The sequence below is a fragment of the Gobio gobio genome (genome assembly GCF_949357685.1).
Source record: "Gobio gobio genome assembly, chromosome: 10".
Taxonomy (NCBI): Eukaryota; Metazoa; Chordata; class Actinopteri; order Cypriniformes; family Gobionidae; genus Gobio; species Gobio gobio.
In genome coordinates, this window is record NC_137116.1 from 9,931,375 (window position 1) to 9,948,120 (window position 16,746).

General features: G+C 39.4%; 2 protein-coding genes across 2 annotated transcripts in view; one reads left to right on the plus strand and one right to left on the minus strand.

Moving 5' to 3' along the window:
• rab35b (RAB35, member RAS oncogene family b) overlaps window positions 1-16,746 on the minus strand; it is a 761,740-nt gene that overhangs the window by 181,265 nt on the left and 563,729 nt on the right. The gene's annotated exons all lie outside the window — the stretch shown is intronic.
• Window positions 1-16,746, plus strand: part of plxnd1 (plexin D1) — an 82,198-nt gene that overhangs the window by 60,811 nt on the left and 4,641 nt on the right. Inside the window, exons 20-32 of the mRNA XM_079826480.1 lie at window positions 2,541-2,658; window positions 2,787-2,894; window positions 5,452-5,564; window positions 6,567-6,671; window positions 7,085-7,215; window positions 8,886-9,084; window positions 9,172-9,318; window positions 11,907-12,063; window positions 12,303-12,406; window positions 12,796-12,859; window positions 13,478-13,512; window positions 14,926-15,030; window positions 15,575-15,738. Coding sequence (XP_079682606.1) covers window positions 2,541-2,658; window positions 2,787-2,894; window positions 5,452-5,564; window positions 6,567-6,671; window positions 7,085-7,215; window positions 8,886-9,084; window positions 9,172-9,318; window positions 11,907-12,063; window positions 12,303-12,406; window positions 12,796-12,859; window positions 13,478-13,512; window positions 14,926-15,030; window positions 15,575-15,738 — 1,550 coding nt within the window. The remainder of the gene's footprint in view (window positions 1-2,540; window positions 2,659-2,786; window positions 2,895-5,451; window positions 5,565-6,566; window positions 6,672-7,084; window positions 7,216-8,885; window positions 9,085-9,171; window positions 9,319-11,906; window positions 12,064-12,302; window positions 12,407-12,795; window positions 12,860-13,477; window positions 13,513-14,925; window positions 15,031-15,574; window positions 15,739-16,746) is intronic.

The following is a 16,746-nucleotide window of genomic DNA, read 5'->3' on the forward strand; positions in this document are numbered from 1 at the left end:
TTCATCATCCTATCGTTTCTTTCTACAGCACTGTCCCAGCAATAAATGATTTTGCACTGGAAACCTGCTTTAATTATTTAAAAAAAAAAAAAAAAAAAAAACTTAAAAATTGGATAATGTACAGTTATGATCACTGGGAAAGCAAGTGATGATCGGCATGCATCAGTGTGGGAGATGTGAGAAACACGAGCGACAGCAGTGTCCAGAGAGACCAGAGGATATGCCAACTATGAGCAAACTGCTTTGGCAGACACAGAATAGAATATAATAGAGTATAATATAAAAAATAGACTAGAGTAGAGTAGAGTAGAGTAGAGTAGAGTAGAGTAGAGTAGAGTAGAGTAGAGTAGAGTAGAGTAGAGTAGAGTAGAGTAGAGTAGAGTAGAGTAGAGTAAAATATAGAGTAGAGTAGAATAGCATAGAGTAGAGTAGAGTAGAATAGAATACACTAGAATAGAGTAGAGTAGAATAGACTAGAGTATAATAGAACAGAAAAGAATGAGTAGAAAATAATAGAGTAGAATTGAATATAATGGAGTAGAATAGTATATAATAGGAATAGAGTAGAGTAGACTAGAGTAGAACATAATAGAATAGAATAGAGCAGAGCAGAGCAGAATAGAATAAAATATAATGGAATAGAATAGAGTAGAATATAATAGGAATAGAGTTCAGAAGAGTGGAGTAGAATAGAATAGAGCAGAATAGAGTAGAATAGAAAAGAATAGAGTAGAATAAAATATAATGGAATAGGAATAGAGTTAAATAGAGTAGAGTAGAACAGAACATAATAGATTAGAGTAGAGTAAAATGGAATAGAATATAGTACAATAGAGTAGAATAGAATAGAGCAGAACAGAGCAGAATATAATAGAGTAGTATAAAATTGAGTAGAATAGAGTAGAGTAGAATAGAGTAGAGTAGAATAGAATTGTGTAGAGTAGAATAGAATAGAATAGAGTATAATATAGTAGAGAAGAGTAGAATAGAATAGAGTAGAGTAGAATAAAGTAGAATAAAATAGGCTCTATCTTGACTCTTGACTATTAGTAGCTTCTATTGCTCTCATTTGTAAGTCGCTTTGGATAAAAGCGTCTGCTAAATGTAAATAAAGTAGACTAGAATAGAGTAGAGTAGAATATAATATAGAGTAGAATAGAATAGAGTAGAATAGACTAGAGTATAATAGAACAGAAACTAATGAGTAGAAAATAAGAATCGAATATAATAGAGTAGAATAGTATGTAATAGGAATAGAGTAGAGTAGACTAGAGTAGAACATAATAGGATAGAACAGAGTAGAGCAGAATAGAATAGAGTAGAATATAACGGAATAGAATAGAGTAGAATATAATAGGAATAGAGTTCAGGAGAGTAAAGTAGAATAGAATATAGCAGAATAGAGTAGAGTAGAATAGCCTAGAGTAGAATATAATGAGTAGAAAAGAATAGAGTAGAATCAAATATAATGGAATAGGAATAGAGTTAAATAGAGTAGAGTAGATTAGAGTAGAGTAAAATAGAATAGAATGTAGTACAATAGAGTAGAATAGAATAGAGCAGAATATAATAGAGTAGTGTAGAATAGAGTAGAGTAGAATATATTAGAGTAGAGTAGAGTAGAGTAGAGTAGAATATAATAGAGTTGAATGGAGTAGAGTAAAATAGAGTAGAGTGGAATAAAGTAGAATAGAGTAGAGCAGAGTAGAATAGAATGGAGTAGAATAAAGTAGAATAGAGTAGAGTAGAATAGATTAGAGTAGAGTAGATTATAATAGAGTAGAATAGAGTAGAGTAAAATAGAGTAGAGTAGAATAAAGTAGAATAGAATAGAGTAGAATAGATTTGATTAGAGTAGAGTAGAATATAATAGAGTAGAGTAGAGTAGAATAAAGTAGAATAGAATAGAGTAGAATAGAGTAGAGTAGAATAGATTAGAGTAGAGTAGATTATAATAGAGTAGAATAGAGTAGAGTAAAATAGAGTAGAGTAGAATAAAGTAGAATAGAATAGAGTAGAATAGATTTGATTAGAGTAGAGTAGAATATAATAGAGTAGAGTAGAGTAGAATAAAGTAGAATAGAATAGAGTAGAATAGATTAGATTAGAGTAGAGTAGAATATAATAGAGTAGAGTAGAGTAGAATAGAGTAGAGTAGAATAAAGTAGAATAGAATAGAGTAGAGCAGAGTAGAATAGAATAGAGTAGGATAAAGTAGAATAGAGTAGAATAGAGCAGAGTAGAATAGAATAGAGTAGGATAAAGTAGAATAGAGTAGAATAGAATAGAGTAGTTTAAAGGATCACAGCTATGGCTATTGTTGATGCATCTGCTTGTGACGCGAACACTGATGATGATAATGGCGATGATGATGATGATGATGCGATGTTGATGATTATGATGATGCGATGATGATGATGATAATGGCGATGATGTTGATGATTATGATGATGCGATGATGATGATGATGATGATGATGATGATGATGATGATGATGATGATGAAGCCGCATGCCTGAAGTTTGCTCCTCTGCCGGTCAGGTGCGAGTGGGCCGTCTGCAGAAGGTCATAGCGCTGGTGCAGATGGGTGGAGGCAGCGAGCTGGCCATAGTGGTGTCCATCGTGGTGTGCTGTGTGCTGCTGCTGCTCTGCACTGTGGGTACGTCTGCTCTCACTCGTCAAACAAGCACGTGCAGACGCTCAGATGTTCCACTGCTGAAGCTCAGGATGCTCTTTGGATCATTTAGTGTAGCTGTTTTTAATCTGTGTGTGTGTGTGTGTATTCAGCACTGGTGGTGTACTGCACTAAGAGCCGCAGGGCCGAGCGGTACTGGCAGAAGACTCTGTTACAGATGGAGGAGATGGAGTCACAGATCCGCGATGAGATACGCAAAGGTAACACACTCTCACACACACAATTGTTAATTTTAACAGAAAGCAAGCAATACTGTATGCGGGATTAGGCATGAGGCAGAAAGCGTGTAAAGAGCGCTCCGTTTATAATCACGGAAAGCTGTCACTCATCTCAGTGTTTTGTGTTTTTCCAAAGCGTATGTCCTGCAGTCCTCACAATACATTACACTGTGTGTTGAGTCCAAGACAAGCCAGTCGCGCCCAGCTTGCCACTTGGTATTAAAAAGTTTTTTTCTTTTTCTTTTCTTTTCTTGGTTTCCTTTATTTCTTGGCGGGTCTTTCCTTTTTTCACTGGGGTTAGTTTCCCCAGGCAAGTATCACCACATTATTATGTTTTTTAATCTTCGCTATTGCTTGAACACGTGTGTGTTCAAGTAAGCCATATATGCACAGATTTCGCGCAATATGCTGTATTTAATACTGTATGCATATTAAATTCTGCCCTGCGAACACTTGAATCTGAAATCCTGTTTGTACTCAGATGTGGTGAACGACACGTCCTTCGCTCGCAGACGAAGCGGCAAACACACACGGTTATGGTCTGAAATGTGTGATTGTTCTTGTGTTTCGGCTGTTTGATTGTGAATGTTACTCGAGGGAGCTGAGCTTTCTGAATCGCTCACCCATCATCCCTCTTTCTCTCTCTCGTTTCCTCCTGATATATTCTTGGTTTCCATGGTAATTCAATCCCTACATATACACAAACATCCTGTGTTGAAACAATAAGAGGATGTTTCGGTTCCTGTTATCCCAGCAGGACTTTCCCCACAGCACTGATCTGACATCAGCTCGCATCATGATAAAGTAAAACTCAAGACACACACACACATACACAAACACATATGGTTCAAGTTTTCAGAATCAGTGTGTAAAGTTTGACCACAAACCGCACTTCACACAAACTGAGTGTGTTTGGACAAAGCCATTTAAAAGCAAGCGCTTCATATGACCAGTGTAAATCATGATATTCTCACAGTGAATCAGTTTGAGCTGTCATCGTTTGACTGAAACATTAACAAGTTTAGACAGAAAACTGAGTAACGCTAAGGGGCCATTCACACAGAGCACATTTTTCCATTCCTTTGCTCGCGAGCATGACACGACGTTATTAAAACACAGCTCAAGTTAAGAGGAGTTCAACTTTTAGAGCGTCAGTGACCTGCATCTCGAGTTTTAACTGCAAAACGTGCTCTTCGGTGTCAGGAGTAATGCATTATAATGTGAGTTATGTTATCAGATTATTTTTTTCAAGTAACTAGTAAAGCAACTCATTACTTTTAAATTTATAACAAAATATTCAAGTTACTTTTTCAAACTTTGTGAGTAAGTGCAGAGGTGTGTGTGTGTGTGTGTGTGTGTGTGTGTGTGTGAGAGAGCATGATGGGTATCTATTCTAGACTAATGTGAGCATTTACTCATCTCTCTTGCACAAAAACACACTCAGTGTTCCTCAAAATGATTAAAAATAATGAAATGCAAACTCGGAATATGACCAAACCTGCACAGCAAACACCCCAGTGTTAAATTAAGAGTGTTAAAAGCAACCCGCAGAAGTGTTAAAGGTAATGAGATAATTAAGTGATGATTGAATATTAGCGAAGACACCTGATGTTAACAAGCAGAATCGCTGAAGGAAAGAGTCACGTTTTTTTGGTGATCAGTGTTTATGTTCGTTAAAAGCAAGCGGCAACCTCCCGTAGTTTCTCTTGAAGCCAATACGGAAGTGACTTAAACTGCAATTCATCGACAGGCTCCAGAAGGGAGCAGAATCTCGTTGAGCTCCATGTTAAAATGCCCAACTTTACAGCAGAAGAATACATGTTTAGAGTCTGGTACGAATTGTGGTTTTGGTCTATACGGCTAATTTTGCCCTTCATTTTTTTACAGTCTATGGTTAAAAGTCATGAATTTAGTCATGAAGATTGTCAAAATACAACCAACAACACCTGATCACATTTTATCTGGACTTGACTAAAACTAATGTTATAAAACCAAGGGGCAAGAGCCCAACTAAAATAAACACTGATCACCATAACGGCGACTATGTGATTCTGCTTGTTTCATCAGGTGTCTTCACTAATGGTCAATCTTCACTTAATTAATCTCTTAATTATCTCATTAACTTTAACACTTCTTTAGAGTTCATTTTAACACTCTTGAGTGTGGAGTCAAGTAAACTCTGAGGAGTGTTAATTTAACACTGGAGTTTTTGCTGTGTGCAATAATTCATGTTAAATAATACAAATATACTTTATGTATTTATTTTCACTTTATTAACCAAAGTCTGCTGCTGACCTATGATCCAATGATCCTATGATCCAATTCAACCGTACAAATAAGCAAAAATGACTTTAGATAAACATAAGTAACGGCTTTACTATTTTAGGGAGTAATGCAGTATTGTGATAAAAGTAACTTTCCCCAACACTGGTGTTTGATGACGTCCTCAAATGGAAAAGCAATTCATACATAAAATGTTTTTTAATGATTTAATTGGTTCAGATTAGTGTCAAGACGGATGTGTGTTTGTGTCTGGTAGGTTTTGCGGAGCTGCAGACTGATATGACGGATCTGACTAAAGAGCTCAATCGCACTCAGGGAATCCCGTTCCTGGAGTACAAGCAGTTCGTCACACGCACCTTCTTCCCCAAGGTATACACACACTTCCCCAATTATACACACACTGAATTAATCGAAGCTAAGTGATGAAATCACTGATCCCAGTAATCTCTGTTTAATGTGTGATGAGCATTAATAACTGACAGTAATTGTGTACGCCGCGTATGCCTGAGGCGGGGGAATATGATTTCTTACACAATAGATCATTTCATACTCTTAACAGAAAACAAAACCTAGTTTTGCAGCTCTCAAGTCCTCCGGGTATTTGTCAGATTTTTCTCAACAGTTGATGTCTATCATTACTTTGAACAATAAGTCGCACAGTGCCCCTAAAAATATATTTGGACCCTTAAAGTCACTTTTAAAATGTATGAAGGCCTTTGCATTATATAACAAACCAAGTGGCATTTATTTTAAAGAAAGAAGAATACACAGTTTTTAAGCAAAACATTAAAGATTCTTCCAGGAATCCTATAGCCAATATCTGTGGAACCAACTGGGGAAGAGTTTTCGCACTAATGCCTGGTAAAAGTAAAGCTAGCTCGGGGAAAAGCATCATTTGTTTGGTCTGATGTTTGTGTATGTAATGCAGCGAGTTAAGACAAAAGTAGCCGTTTGCTTATTGGGACCACTGGATTTGTGTGTTTACCGTAGTCGTACAAATGATTTATGAGTTAGAAGTCTCCAGCGAGGCCAAATATAGGACTCTCCTGTTTATTCTCCATTGAAAACCACAAATGTTGCAATCTTCCAGTCTCAGTGTCTACAGAATACAAGGGCACACAGACAAGAAAACCCTGGAAACTCCCAAAAATACAGTGAAGAGTTTGGTGGACAGTGTTTTGGGGGAAATTTGTGTTTGCAGTTAATGTACTGTGACCATGACCTCAAACACACACTCAGTCCTGCTCTTCTTCTGCCTAACCTGTATAAGAAACGTCATGATTACAGATTCAGCTCTAGGACCTTCATAAAGACACCGAGGCTTTGGATGTGTAGCACTGAGTGTGATGTTGATTGTGTGTGTTTCTGTAGATGTGCTGTGATTATGAGCGCCGTCTGGTTCAGCCGGTGTATGAGAACAATCCGCTCGGCCCGCGAGCTCTGTCCGAAACCCATCCTCTGCTGCAGGACTGGCAGGTGAGACACACACACATTTCAGAAACGTTCACACACGCTGGGGAATGATGGAGAAATGATTTGTCTTGTTGGCTCTTTATACTATGATTCTTGCAATAAAGCACAGATTGTAGGTCAGCACATTCAACTTTGTTTGCGTAATGCATTGTCGTCTGAGGAAAACTTGCACCGTTGTTGGGTAATTATTGTTGTGATTCCCCTGTGCAATTGTGAAACTTCAGTACTGTACAGCAGGGGGTTTTATAAGAGTCCAGTCGACAGGGTTTGTTTAACAGGACAGAGCACGGGATTGCAAAATAGCATGAACGAATGCGAAACATTATTCTAGAAAGAATGCATATGGGCATTTTAGTAGTTTTACAATCAGTGCTTTATAGCGTATGCTGATGTGGCCTGTGCTCTTCTCCTGTCAGCCGTGTAACAGCAAGCGGCCCAACCTGGAGGAGGGAATCACTCTGTTTTCCACTCTTCTCAACAACAAACACTTCCTGGTCACCTTCGTTCATGCCCTCGAGCAGCAGAAAGACTTCGCCGTGAGAGACCGGTGAGTACAGACAACACAACGCAAGATGGCCGCTTCACTCTCATGGTCTTGCAGTGGTGCTTTACAGAACCCAGAAACGAATACACCCTTCTAAATAACCCGCTCAAGAACCCAGTGCAGTCAAACATACTGAGAAATGAACACACATCGTTTACCAAAAGCCCAAGTGGATCATACACCGATCAGGCATAACATTATGAGCACTGACAGTTGAAGTGAATAACACTGATGATCTCTTCATCACGGCACCTGTTAGTGGGTGGGATATATTAGACAGCACGTGAACATTGTTCTCAAAGTTGATGTGTTAGAAGCAGGAAAAATGGGCAAGCGTAAGGATTTGAGTGAGTTTGACAAGGGTCGAATTGTGATGGCTAGACGACTGGGTCAGAGCATCTCCAAAACTGCAGCTCTTGTGGGGTGTTCCCGGTCTGCAGTGGTCAGTATCTATTAAAAGTGGACCAAGGAAGGAACAGTGGTGAACCGGGCGACAGGGTCATGGGCGGCCAAGGCTCATTGATGCATGTGGGGAGCGAAGGCTGGCCTGTGTGGTCCGATCAAACAGACGAGCTACTGGAGCTCAAATTGCTCAAGAAGTTAATGCTGGTTCTGATAGAAAGGTGTCGGAATACACAGAGCATCTCAGTTTGAGCCGCAGACCAGTCAGGGTGCCCATGCTGACCCCTGTCCACTGCCGAAAGCGCCAAAAGGTGGGCACGTGAGCATCAGAACTGGACCACGGGGCAATGGAAGAAGGTGGCCTGGTCTGATGAATCATGTTTTCTTCTACATCACGTGGATGGCCGGGTACGTGTGTGTTGCTTACTTGGGGAACACATGGCACCAGAATGCACTTTGGGAAGAAGGCATGCCGGCGGAGGCATTTGATGCTTTGGGCAATGTTCTGCTGGGAAACCTTGGGTCCTGCCCTCCATGTGGATGTTACTTTGACACATACCACCTACCTAAGCATTGTTGCAGATCATGTACACCCTTTTCATTCAGGGAAACAGTATTTCCTGGTGTCTGTGGTCTCTTTCAGCAGATAATGCACCCTACCATAAAGCAAAAAATGGTTCAGGAATGGTTTGAGGAGCACAGCGCCTTCAGGGGTCTAGTGGAGTCTATGCCTCCACACGTCAGGGCTGTTTTGGCAGCAAAAGGGGGACCAACACAATATTAGGAAGATGGTCATAATGTTATGCCTGATTGGTGTATGAACACTGGGACTTAAAGCACGTCTCTGCACATTCATGTAAGTGGGAAACACACATGACAAAATAATAAACATTCTGGAATTGGCTGGCAGAAAATGCTCTGAACAACCAGGATCAAATGCTATTGGGAAACGAGGCGCAGATTTTTTGTTTCTGGGAGAATCCAATGAGTTCAGTGAGTGATCTCTGACTTTTGATGTTTGCAGTTTGAGAAGACAGTTACACACCCTGCGGTGAAGTGATTCATCAGTGCTTTCATTGTCTTTCACTGTCATCTGTGTGCGATTAGCCGTTGTGTGATTGTGTAGCTGATGTCCAGTTCTTCTGTATGGAGCTATTCATCAGAGGAAGGGCTTTTCCCAGCTCTTTCCAAACCAACATGAATGTTTTCAATTACTGCCTCTCTCTAGCATTGGTGTCATGATGTGTACGCATTTTTTCATTGATGTTTAGGTGCAATCTTGCCTCTCTGCTCACTATTGCCCTCCATGGTAAACTAGAGTACTACACCAGCATTATGAAGGAGCTGCTAGTGGATTTGATTGACGCTTCAGCCTCCAAGAACCCTAAACTGATGCTCCGGCGGACAGAGTCCGTAGTGGAAAAGATGCTCACCAACTGGATGTCCATCTGCATGTACAGCTACCTGAAGGTTTGTGCGAGCAGCTGAGTTTCACTGCTGTTGCTGGAGACTGTTGGAGCTCATTTGTAAATGGTTGTTTCTCTCTGACGCCATCAGGAGACGGTCGGCGAGCCGTTCTTCCTGCTGCTCTGCGCCATCAAACAGCAGATCAACAAGGGCTCGATCGACGCCATCACGGGGAAGGCGCGCTACACGCTCAACGAGGAGTGGCTCCTCCGAGAAAACATCGAAGCCAAACCGCAGGTGAAACCACATTCATGAAGGTTTTGACCCAGCCTGCAAAAATATGTCCCATTAAGTTATGGAAACATTATTTCTGAATGTTCTCTGAACATTCAAAACACGCAGTGAAGGAAACATTACATTGTATTTTTAAACATTACATTGTACTGGAACGTTACATTTGAATGTTCTCTGAACGTTCTGAAACATCTAAAAAACGTTAGACAAGCATCCAATTAAAATGATACAGGAAAAAACACTCCATGAATTATGTATAAACAATGTTTTGAGAACATTGTTAAAGACCAGATAATGTTCTGTAAACGTTACTGGAAGAACATTTGTGACCTTGGACCACAAAACCAGTCATAAGGGTCAAACTTTTTGAAATTGAGATTTATACATCACATGAAAACTGAATAAATAGGCTTTCCATTGATGTGTGGTTTGTTAGGATATGACAATATTTGGCCTGAAAATCTGGAATCTCAGAGTGCAAAAAAATCGAAATATTGAGAAAATCTCCTTTAAAGTTGTCCAAATGAAGTCCTTAGCTATGCATATTACTAATAATAATGCATTTTTATATATATTTACGGTAAGAAATTTACATAATATCTTCATGGAACATGATCTTTATCTCTCCTAATGTTTTTTGGCATAAAATACAATTTTGACCCATACAATGTATTGTTGACTATTGCCACAAATAAACCTGTGTGACCAGGGGCGCAACTACCCAGTGCCAGAGGGGTAAGCAGCAACAATTTTGGTGCCCCCCAAATAACAAATAAATAAGTGAGCCGGACATCATTATGTATGGGCTATAAATAAAAAAGGTTTATTTTAAAGTATATCAGCCACTGTAGGCCTACCACAATTATAATAGTAGTATATTATACAGGTATGTGTATATATATTGCTCTTTAGTTCCTACTAAATTGTAACATGGCGTGTCTTTTCACTTGCCCATTAATCTAGTATTGATGGTCATTGCAAAAACTGTCATGCAGATCGGCTGAGGATGGGAACCGATGATGGTGAATTAACATTTTACTGTAACTGTAATCATAGCCGCGAGCGAGATGATTGACAGCTGAGGCACAAGCCAAGATCACTTTTGTTAATAAAAAAATACACAAACCACAAACCGAGGGTTCCCCGTTTTAAAGGGGAATTTCCAAATATCTTTTATTTATTTGTTATAATTCGGGTATAGCAATTTTATGTCATCCGTCTAAAAGTTTAATATACGCGAGTTTTTTATTGTACTGTTTTATTGTTGTTGTATTTTCATTAAAAATAGGCTAATAACGAACAAAAAAATAAACATTCGTTTGAAAGTAATTAAAGAGGAAATTATTAAGCAATATCATATTAGCAAGAGTGCTATTTACCAGAGTAGCCTATATCAGCACGATTGCAAAATGCGACATTAATTTTATACAACAGTTCAATAAACAACAAGTTGTCATTTTTTACAGTTTTGCCCTATTTTTCCAACAAAAATCGATTCAAAATAAAGTAAAGGTTCCATTCTCGAATAATTCACCATTTTTGAACAGTCGGTTAGAACAAATTAGTTGAATGATTCTAGAATACACTCAAGCCGCCAAATATACTGGCAATTTTATAGTTTCATAGGCCTGGAATAATTAACATTTTCCCAACATTTCATATTACTATAATTAAAATATTATGTTTAGAACATACATCTAAAAATCTCTTTACATTATTTAGGCAATTGTAATTACAGTGTAAGTGGATTTTCATAAATGGTAAGATGGATTTTGTTGATACTGATTTCATTTAATTCTATAGCAGCCATAGTGTATGGTGGTAAATAGTGTAATTACTTAAAAAGATGGTCAACAATATGTAACATTATACTTTATAAGAGGTGTGCCCTAAAAAGTGAGCATCCAATTTTGAGAACACCAAGGAAAGTTCTTTTCGTCTGTTTGGATACTTCAAACACAAGTTTGCACTGCCTGTTTGGTTTACCTGTTTAGCCTACACATTAACATGCGTTTTGTCCGACTCATAGCGCGCGTCCTCGATGCGTGATTTACCATATAAGCGCGTGTTCTTAACGTGCGCTCTGGGATCAGAGTTGCGTCGAGGACGTGCACTTTTGATATAAAAACACGCGTCAAATGCTGTCAAATCGCACGCTTTTGACGTGTCAATGCGCAATCAGACGCCCGCCCAAGCGTATATGAACACTTTGGCTTGCCACCGGCGCCAGGCGTGCCAACTGCCGATATTCCATTATTATCCAAAATTCTATTATGGAATCTTATGAGGGTGCCTATTCTAGCCTGTTAGTCCTCTAAAATGTTATATAATATTGAGGAAATACGGAAATTATTTAGAAACGCTCAACAGCAGCTATACATAGAAAATACCAACAAAAAAAAAAAAGATGGTTTTTAAACCATCGCTTTGGCGCCCCCAAGGTGCTGCGCCCCTTTGCGTTGCATATAGCGCATACCCACTTTTTGCGCCACTGCGTGCGACTTATGACTGGTTTTGTACTCAAGGGTCACATATATTCTGATAACGTTGAGGGTTGATTTGACCTCTGATCTCTTCCGTCTCTGTTCCAGAACATTAACGTATCATTCCAAGGTTTCGGGATGGACTCTGTGAGTGTGCGCGTGATGAACACGGACACTATCGGTCAGGTGAAGGAGAAAATCCTGGAGGCCTTTTACAAGAACCTGCCGTTTTCCCAGTGGCCCCGAGAAGAGGATGTTGAGCTGGGTAAATAATCTGTCTTTACATGCTTGATTCATTCACACAGACTTCTTAAATATTGCATTATGAGGATATTTTTTAGTACGCAGAAGTTTAGAGTTTATAAGCTAAATGTATGAATTTAATGTTGGGACGAAAATCTAATTTGACCCAAAAGATTAATTTGACCCTTGAAATATGTGAGCAGTGTGTGAAGTGACCGAAGGGCTCAGGCTCACTCAGTGTTCTGTGGTCTGTCTGATCAGAGTGGTTTCCAGAGGGACGCAGCAGCAGAATCCTGCAGGATCTGGACGACACGTCTGTCATGGAGGACGGCAGGAAAAAACTCAATACCGTTTTCCACTATCAGGTGTGTGTGTGTGTGTGTGTGTGTGTGTGTGTGTGTTTGCCCGCAAACATATGGAAACTGGATTTCCACAGGATTTGAAAACCCATCAGTCTCAAATTTCTACATGTTATCCTCCCCTTCTCTGTTTGTTTATTAAATATTTTGTCTAATCTGACCTTGCTTTCATTAGGAGTGTAGTTCCCTTGTGTCAGTTTTACAGTTTAAATCCATTACCCAGAATTCAACAGACTTTGCCCCCCATTGCAAAAACTGGCTAATTCAGATTACGCCAACATGGAACTCATCTAGGGCTCTTATCTTTAGTGCCTACGTCCAGCATGATGTGTTGGCTGATGGTGTGAAAAGCCCTGTACGCATCACCCTTATGACCTCTGCCCTGTCTCTTGCAGATCCCAGATGGGGCGTCACTGGCCATGAGTTTGAAGGACACGAGAGAGAACACACTAGGCAGAGGTACAACAGTCACACCGGACACAACTAAAGGCCCTGATAGACTCTCTTCACTTAGGGCTGAAATTAAATTTGGAACACGTTCGCAGTGTGATACACTGTTAGTGATCATCCCGACGTGGCACCGCCCACGTTTAGATGAATATGTGCTGCACACTTTCCTCTCAATAACGAAATAAACACACTACAAATGAGAAATCAACGGTTCATCAAGAGCATCTGATCATAGAGATGTGGAATTGTTTGATATGTTTAGCTTGTTTGCTGTACACCCTGTCACATAGTAGCTTTTAGACATTGTTCTATTTTTTGTTGCTAGTCAGAAATGACAAGGAGGCCGCTTCACGCCATACAAAGTCAACAGAGGTGGTTGGATTGTTTTTCCCCCGGTGGGCGTGGTTTTCAGATTTTGACTCGTGTCGCCCTGTCTCTATGGGAGTAAATCAATTCCAGAAGGTTCACTTTAGCAAGCTGTTTCGCACTCCAAACGAACGTCGTTTTTTCCTGATTATTCAAAATGACGTCACACCAGTATATCGAGGCCTTTACATATTCACAATACTCAAATACCCAACTCCGTTATGAACTCTTTTACATGAATGTATTTGTGTTGATTCACAGTGAAAGATCTGGACACAGAGAAGTACGTTCATCTGGTGAGTCTCTTAAATGTCTTCTGCTCACACTAATAATCAAGAAGCGCTATACTTTATCAGTGAAGCCGTTCTTCGCTATGCGTTTCGCAGTAATGGGAATTAATTGTTACTTATAAGATCTTATAAACTCTCACTAGACAAAGACTCTCAGCGGTACGTTTGCCGTATATTTGCCCATGCTGATGAGAAAGGGCTGACTGATGTGTTTACGTCTCAACTGTTTTCAGTTCACACTCACTTTTCATGCATTTGTCTCTCAGTCAGTATAATGATCTGAGTATAGAGGTGACTTTAGTGGGAAATGTGCATCAGTGGCGTGTGGTCAGTCCCTGACAGAAACTGGGACAGCAGCCAGAGTAAAGATTGAAAAGTCATGAAACTTTATTCTCCCTTGAGAAACTGAAGTCTAACACTGGTCTGAGATCAGTGCATGAATGCTGTCGTTTTATGGTAAAGGGTCGAGTAATTCTTTCATAATAGCAAAATCCAACCAATTCACATCTCGTATTTGCGCTGTGAGATTCGACCTTCAGGGTTTCACAGCTGAGCGAAGAATATCTGTTTCACAATTAATGTGGAAAATAACCAAGCATTCTCTGGAGAACGGACTGTAATGCCAGAGTCAGACTACACTATTTATGTCTGTTATGATAGTCACTGTGTCAGATTAGGGGATTTTGACTCATAAATTCTTGTCGTGTCTTGAACAAGAAACATGTCAGACTAAACGTTGCCAAATGCCGTTTACCGATCACCACGACACCCTACGTCACACGGATTGAAACAAAATCCTGTAGTCTGAACCCGGCATAAGTTGATCTATAATTGACTTTGTTGATCTCTAATACATTGTTCATGGGAAATTATTAATAATTGACCTAAACCAGTGCTGGACAAAGTTACAGCAGCTGCCAGAACACAAGAATACTATCATCATAGAATCATCAGGGAACGTTCTCTCAAGGTTCTTTTAATGTTATGAACAAACATTCTTCCAGTAACATTAATAGAACATTTGCTCAAAGGTATCTGGACTTTAATAATGTCTCAATACGTTAGCACAGAAACATTATTTATACATCATTCATGGAACCTTTTTTCCTGTATCATTTCAGTTCAAAGCAATAACCATGTCTTCAACATTGGGGGGGGGGGACCAAAGTATTATAATTTTTTTGAACAGGGGAGGGGTGGTCTTTTTATTTAAAGAAATTAAATAAATGTTTAAAAGGGATTTAAGGGAATAAAGAAATAAGGATGGTAAAATAAGTTCCTGGTCTAATTATAGCCTATATATTTGTGAAGTAATCCATTTATACTCTTTGCAAATAATATTATAATATAAGCACTGGACTACAATGAGCAGAGGATTGCTCTGAATGAACTCTGAACTGGCTGATGGTTTGACCGCAGGTGCTGCCGCATGACGAGCTGAACGAGAGCAGGAAGTCCCACAGACACAGTCACAGGAAGAAGGTGCTGCCGGAGATCTACCTGACGCGCCTGCTCTCCACTAAGGTATCAGATCTGGGGATATATTCACATAAACTCTCACACGATTGGGAAATAATAACAATAAGCTTCTCTGACATGCAGCCATTGATACAATGTGAAAATCGCATACAAGAACAAATGTAGGGCAGGGCTTGATTTTGTCTGTGTGGAAGTGATTGGATGGTTGTGGTTTGCTATTGGCTGATCTCATGTGAGTGACAGGTTGCCCCACCCTCGTCATCAGAGAAGAGATGTCGCTGTTATTCTGATTCAAGATTTTTATAACAATAATGATGTGCACCCATCAATTATTTTGAATAAACAATATTCACAAAAACAGACAGAAGTGGGGGATGATGATGTTGAATCTCTGGACTCCACTATAATGTGTCCTTCAGGAAGACGTCATGGCCACACATGATTGTGATATCACAAATATGAGCTCATTAACATACAGTATGTCTTAAAGGGACAGTAACAGAGAGGTGTAGACCTCAGGTGAGAGATAAACCCCATCAGAGAGCACTTCATATGAAGACTAATGAGTGTGTGAATGTGTTTGTGTCAGGGAACACTACAGAAGTTCCTGGACGATCTTTTCCAAGCCATCCTCAGCATTCCTCTGGAGAAACCCCCGCTGGCTATCAAATACTTCTTTGACTTTCTGGAAGAACAGGCAGACAAGCGTGGCATAACCGATCCGGACACGCTACACATCTGGAAGACCAACAGGTATTGTTCGCTTTCTGAAACGCTTGAATCTGATTGGTCAGTCATGATGGTCCGAGGTCAGTTATTCGCAGATGTTCACCAATAGCAACTCTGTATAATGAGGCTCATCCGGGGATTTGAGGCCGGCGCTTCTTTCATTTACGGTCCTTAAAAAGTCTTAAATGGTATAAGAAAAATCTTAATTATCATTTCAAGAGGTCTTAAATTTGGGTACAGAAAAACAGGATTTATTAAACCCTAGAAGTCGAAGATCACGCCGGTGCGACCGCCTCAATTTTTGTTCTTATCAGTGCCAAAGAGACTCAAATAACTGTCGATTTTTATCATTCAGGCAAGTGTTATCCATCATAATCTGTTAAGTATCTACTTATATTTGTGTACACTCACATTAAAACAAAACGTTGTGCTGTTTGCAAAATAAAGTATACAAACATGATGCGCGCTCTGCAGCCTCCCTGTCAATGAAGTCCAATCTGATACTCTTCAGAAAATGAACTGTAACTTAGTGAATACTTGTCACACAAACATGAGGCATATGTCTAAAGAAACGTTGAAATGTCAGCTTTTAAATAATGTAAATCAAATCGAAAACAAATATTCTCTGTTTATGTAATCTGTTTTAAAAGAGAGAGATGTCAGTCGTTCACCAACTCCTTCATTATCCGCTAATGTGGGCCACGCCCACGGAGCGTGCATTCTTTTGAAAGTCAAATAAGATCCATGCAAACAGAGTCAACGCCCACATCAACTCGAATAAACACATCAAGATTAGTGCATGTACTTTACATTGTTTTGAGACGCGATGAGGAATAATCCTGCAATAAATTACCTCTAAATTAGCTGTTTTTTCTAAGAGCAACGGATCCAGCCGATGATTGTGAGGAAGTTTATTAAACCGCAAAAAGACTGTTTAAAAATGAATCTTGCTGCAACATAAAATGTCATAGACATAAGACTATTTACACAAGATTTCTTTGGCCTGTTTTGGACAGATTATGTGTTTACTGT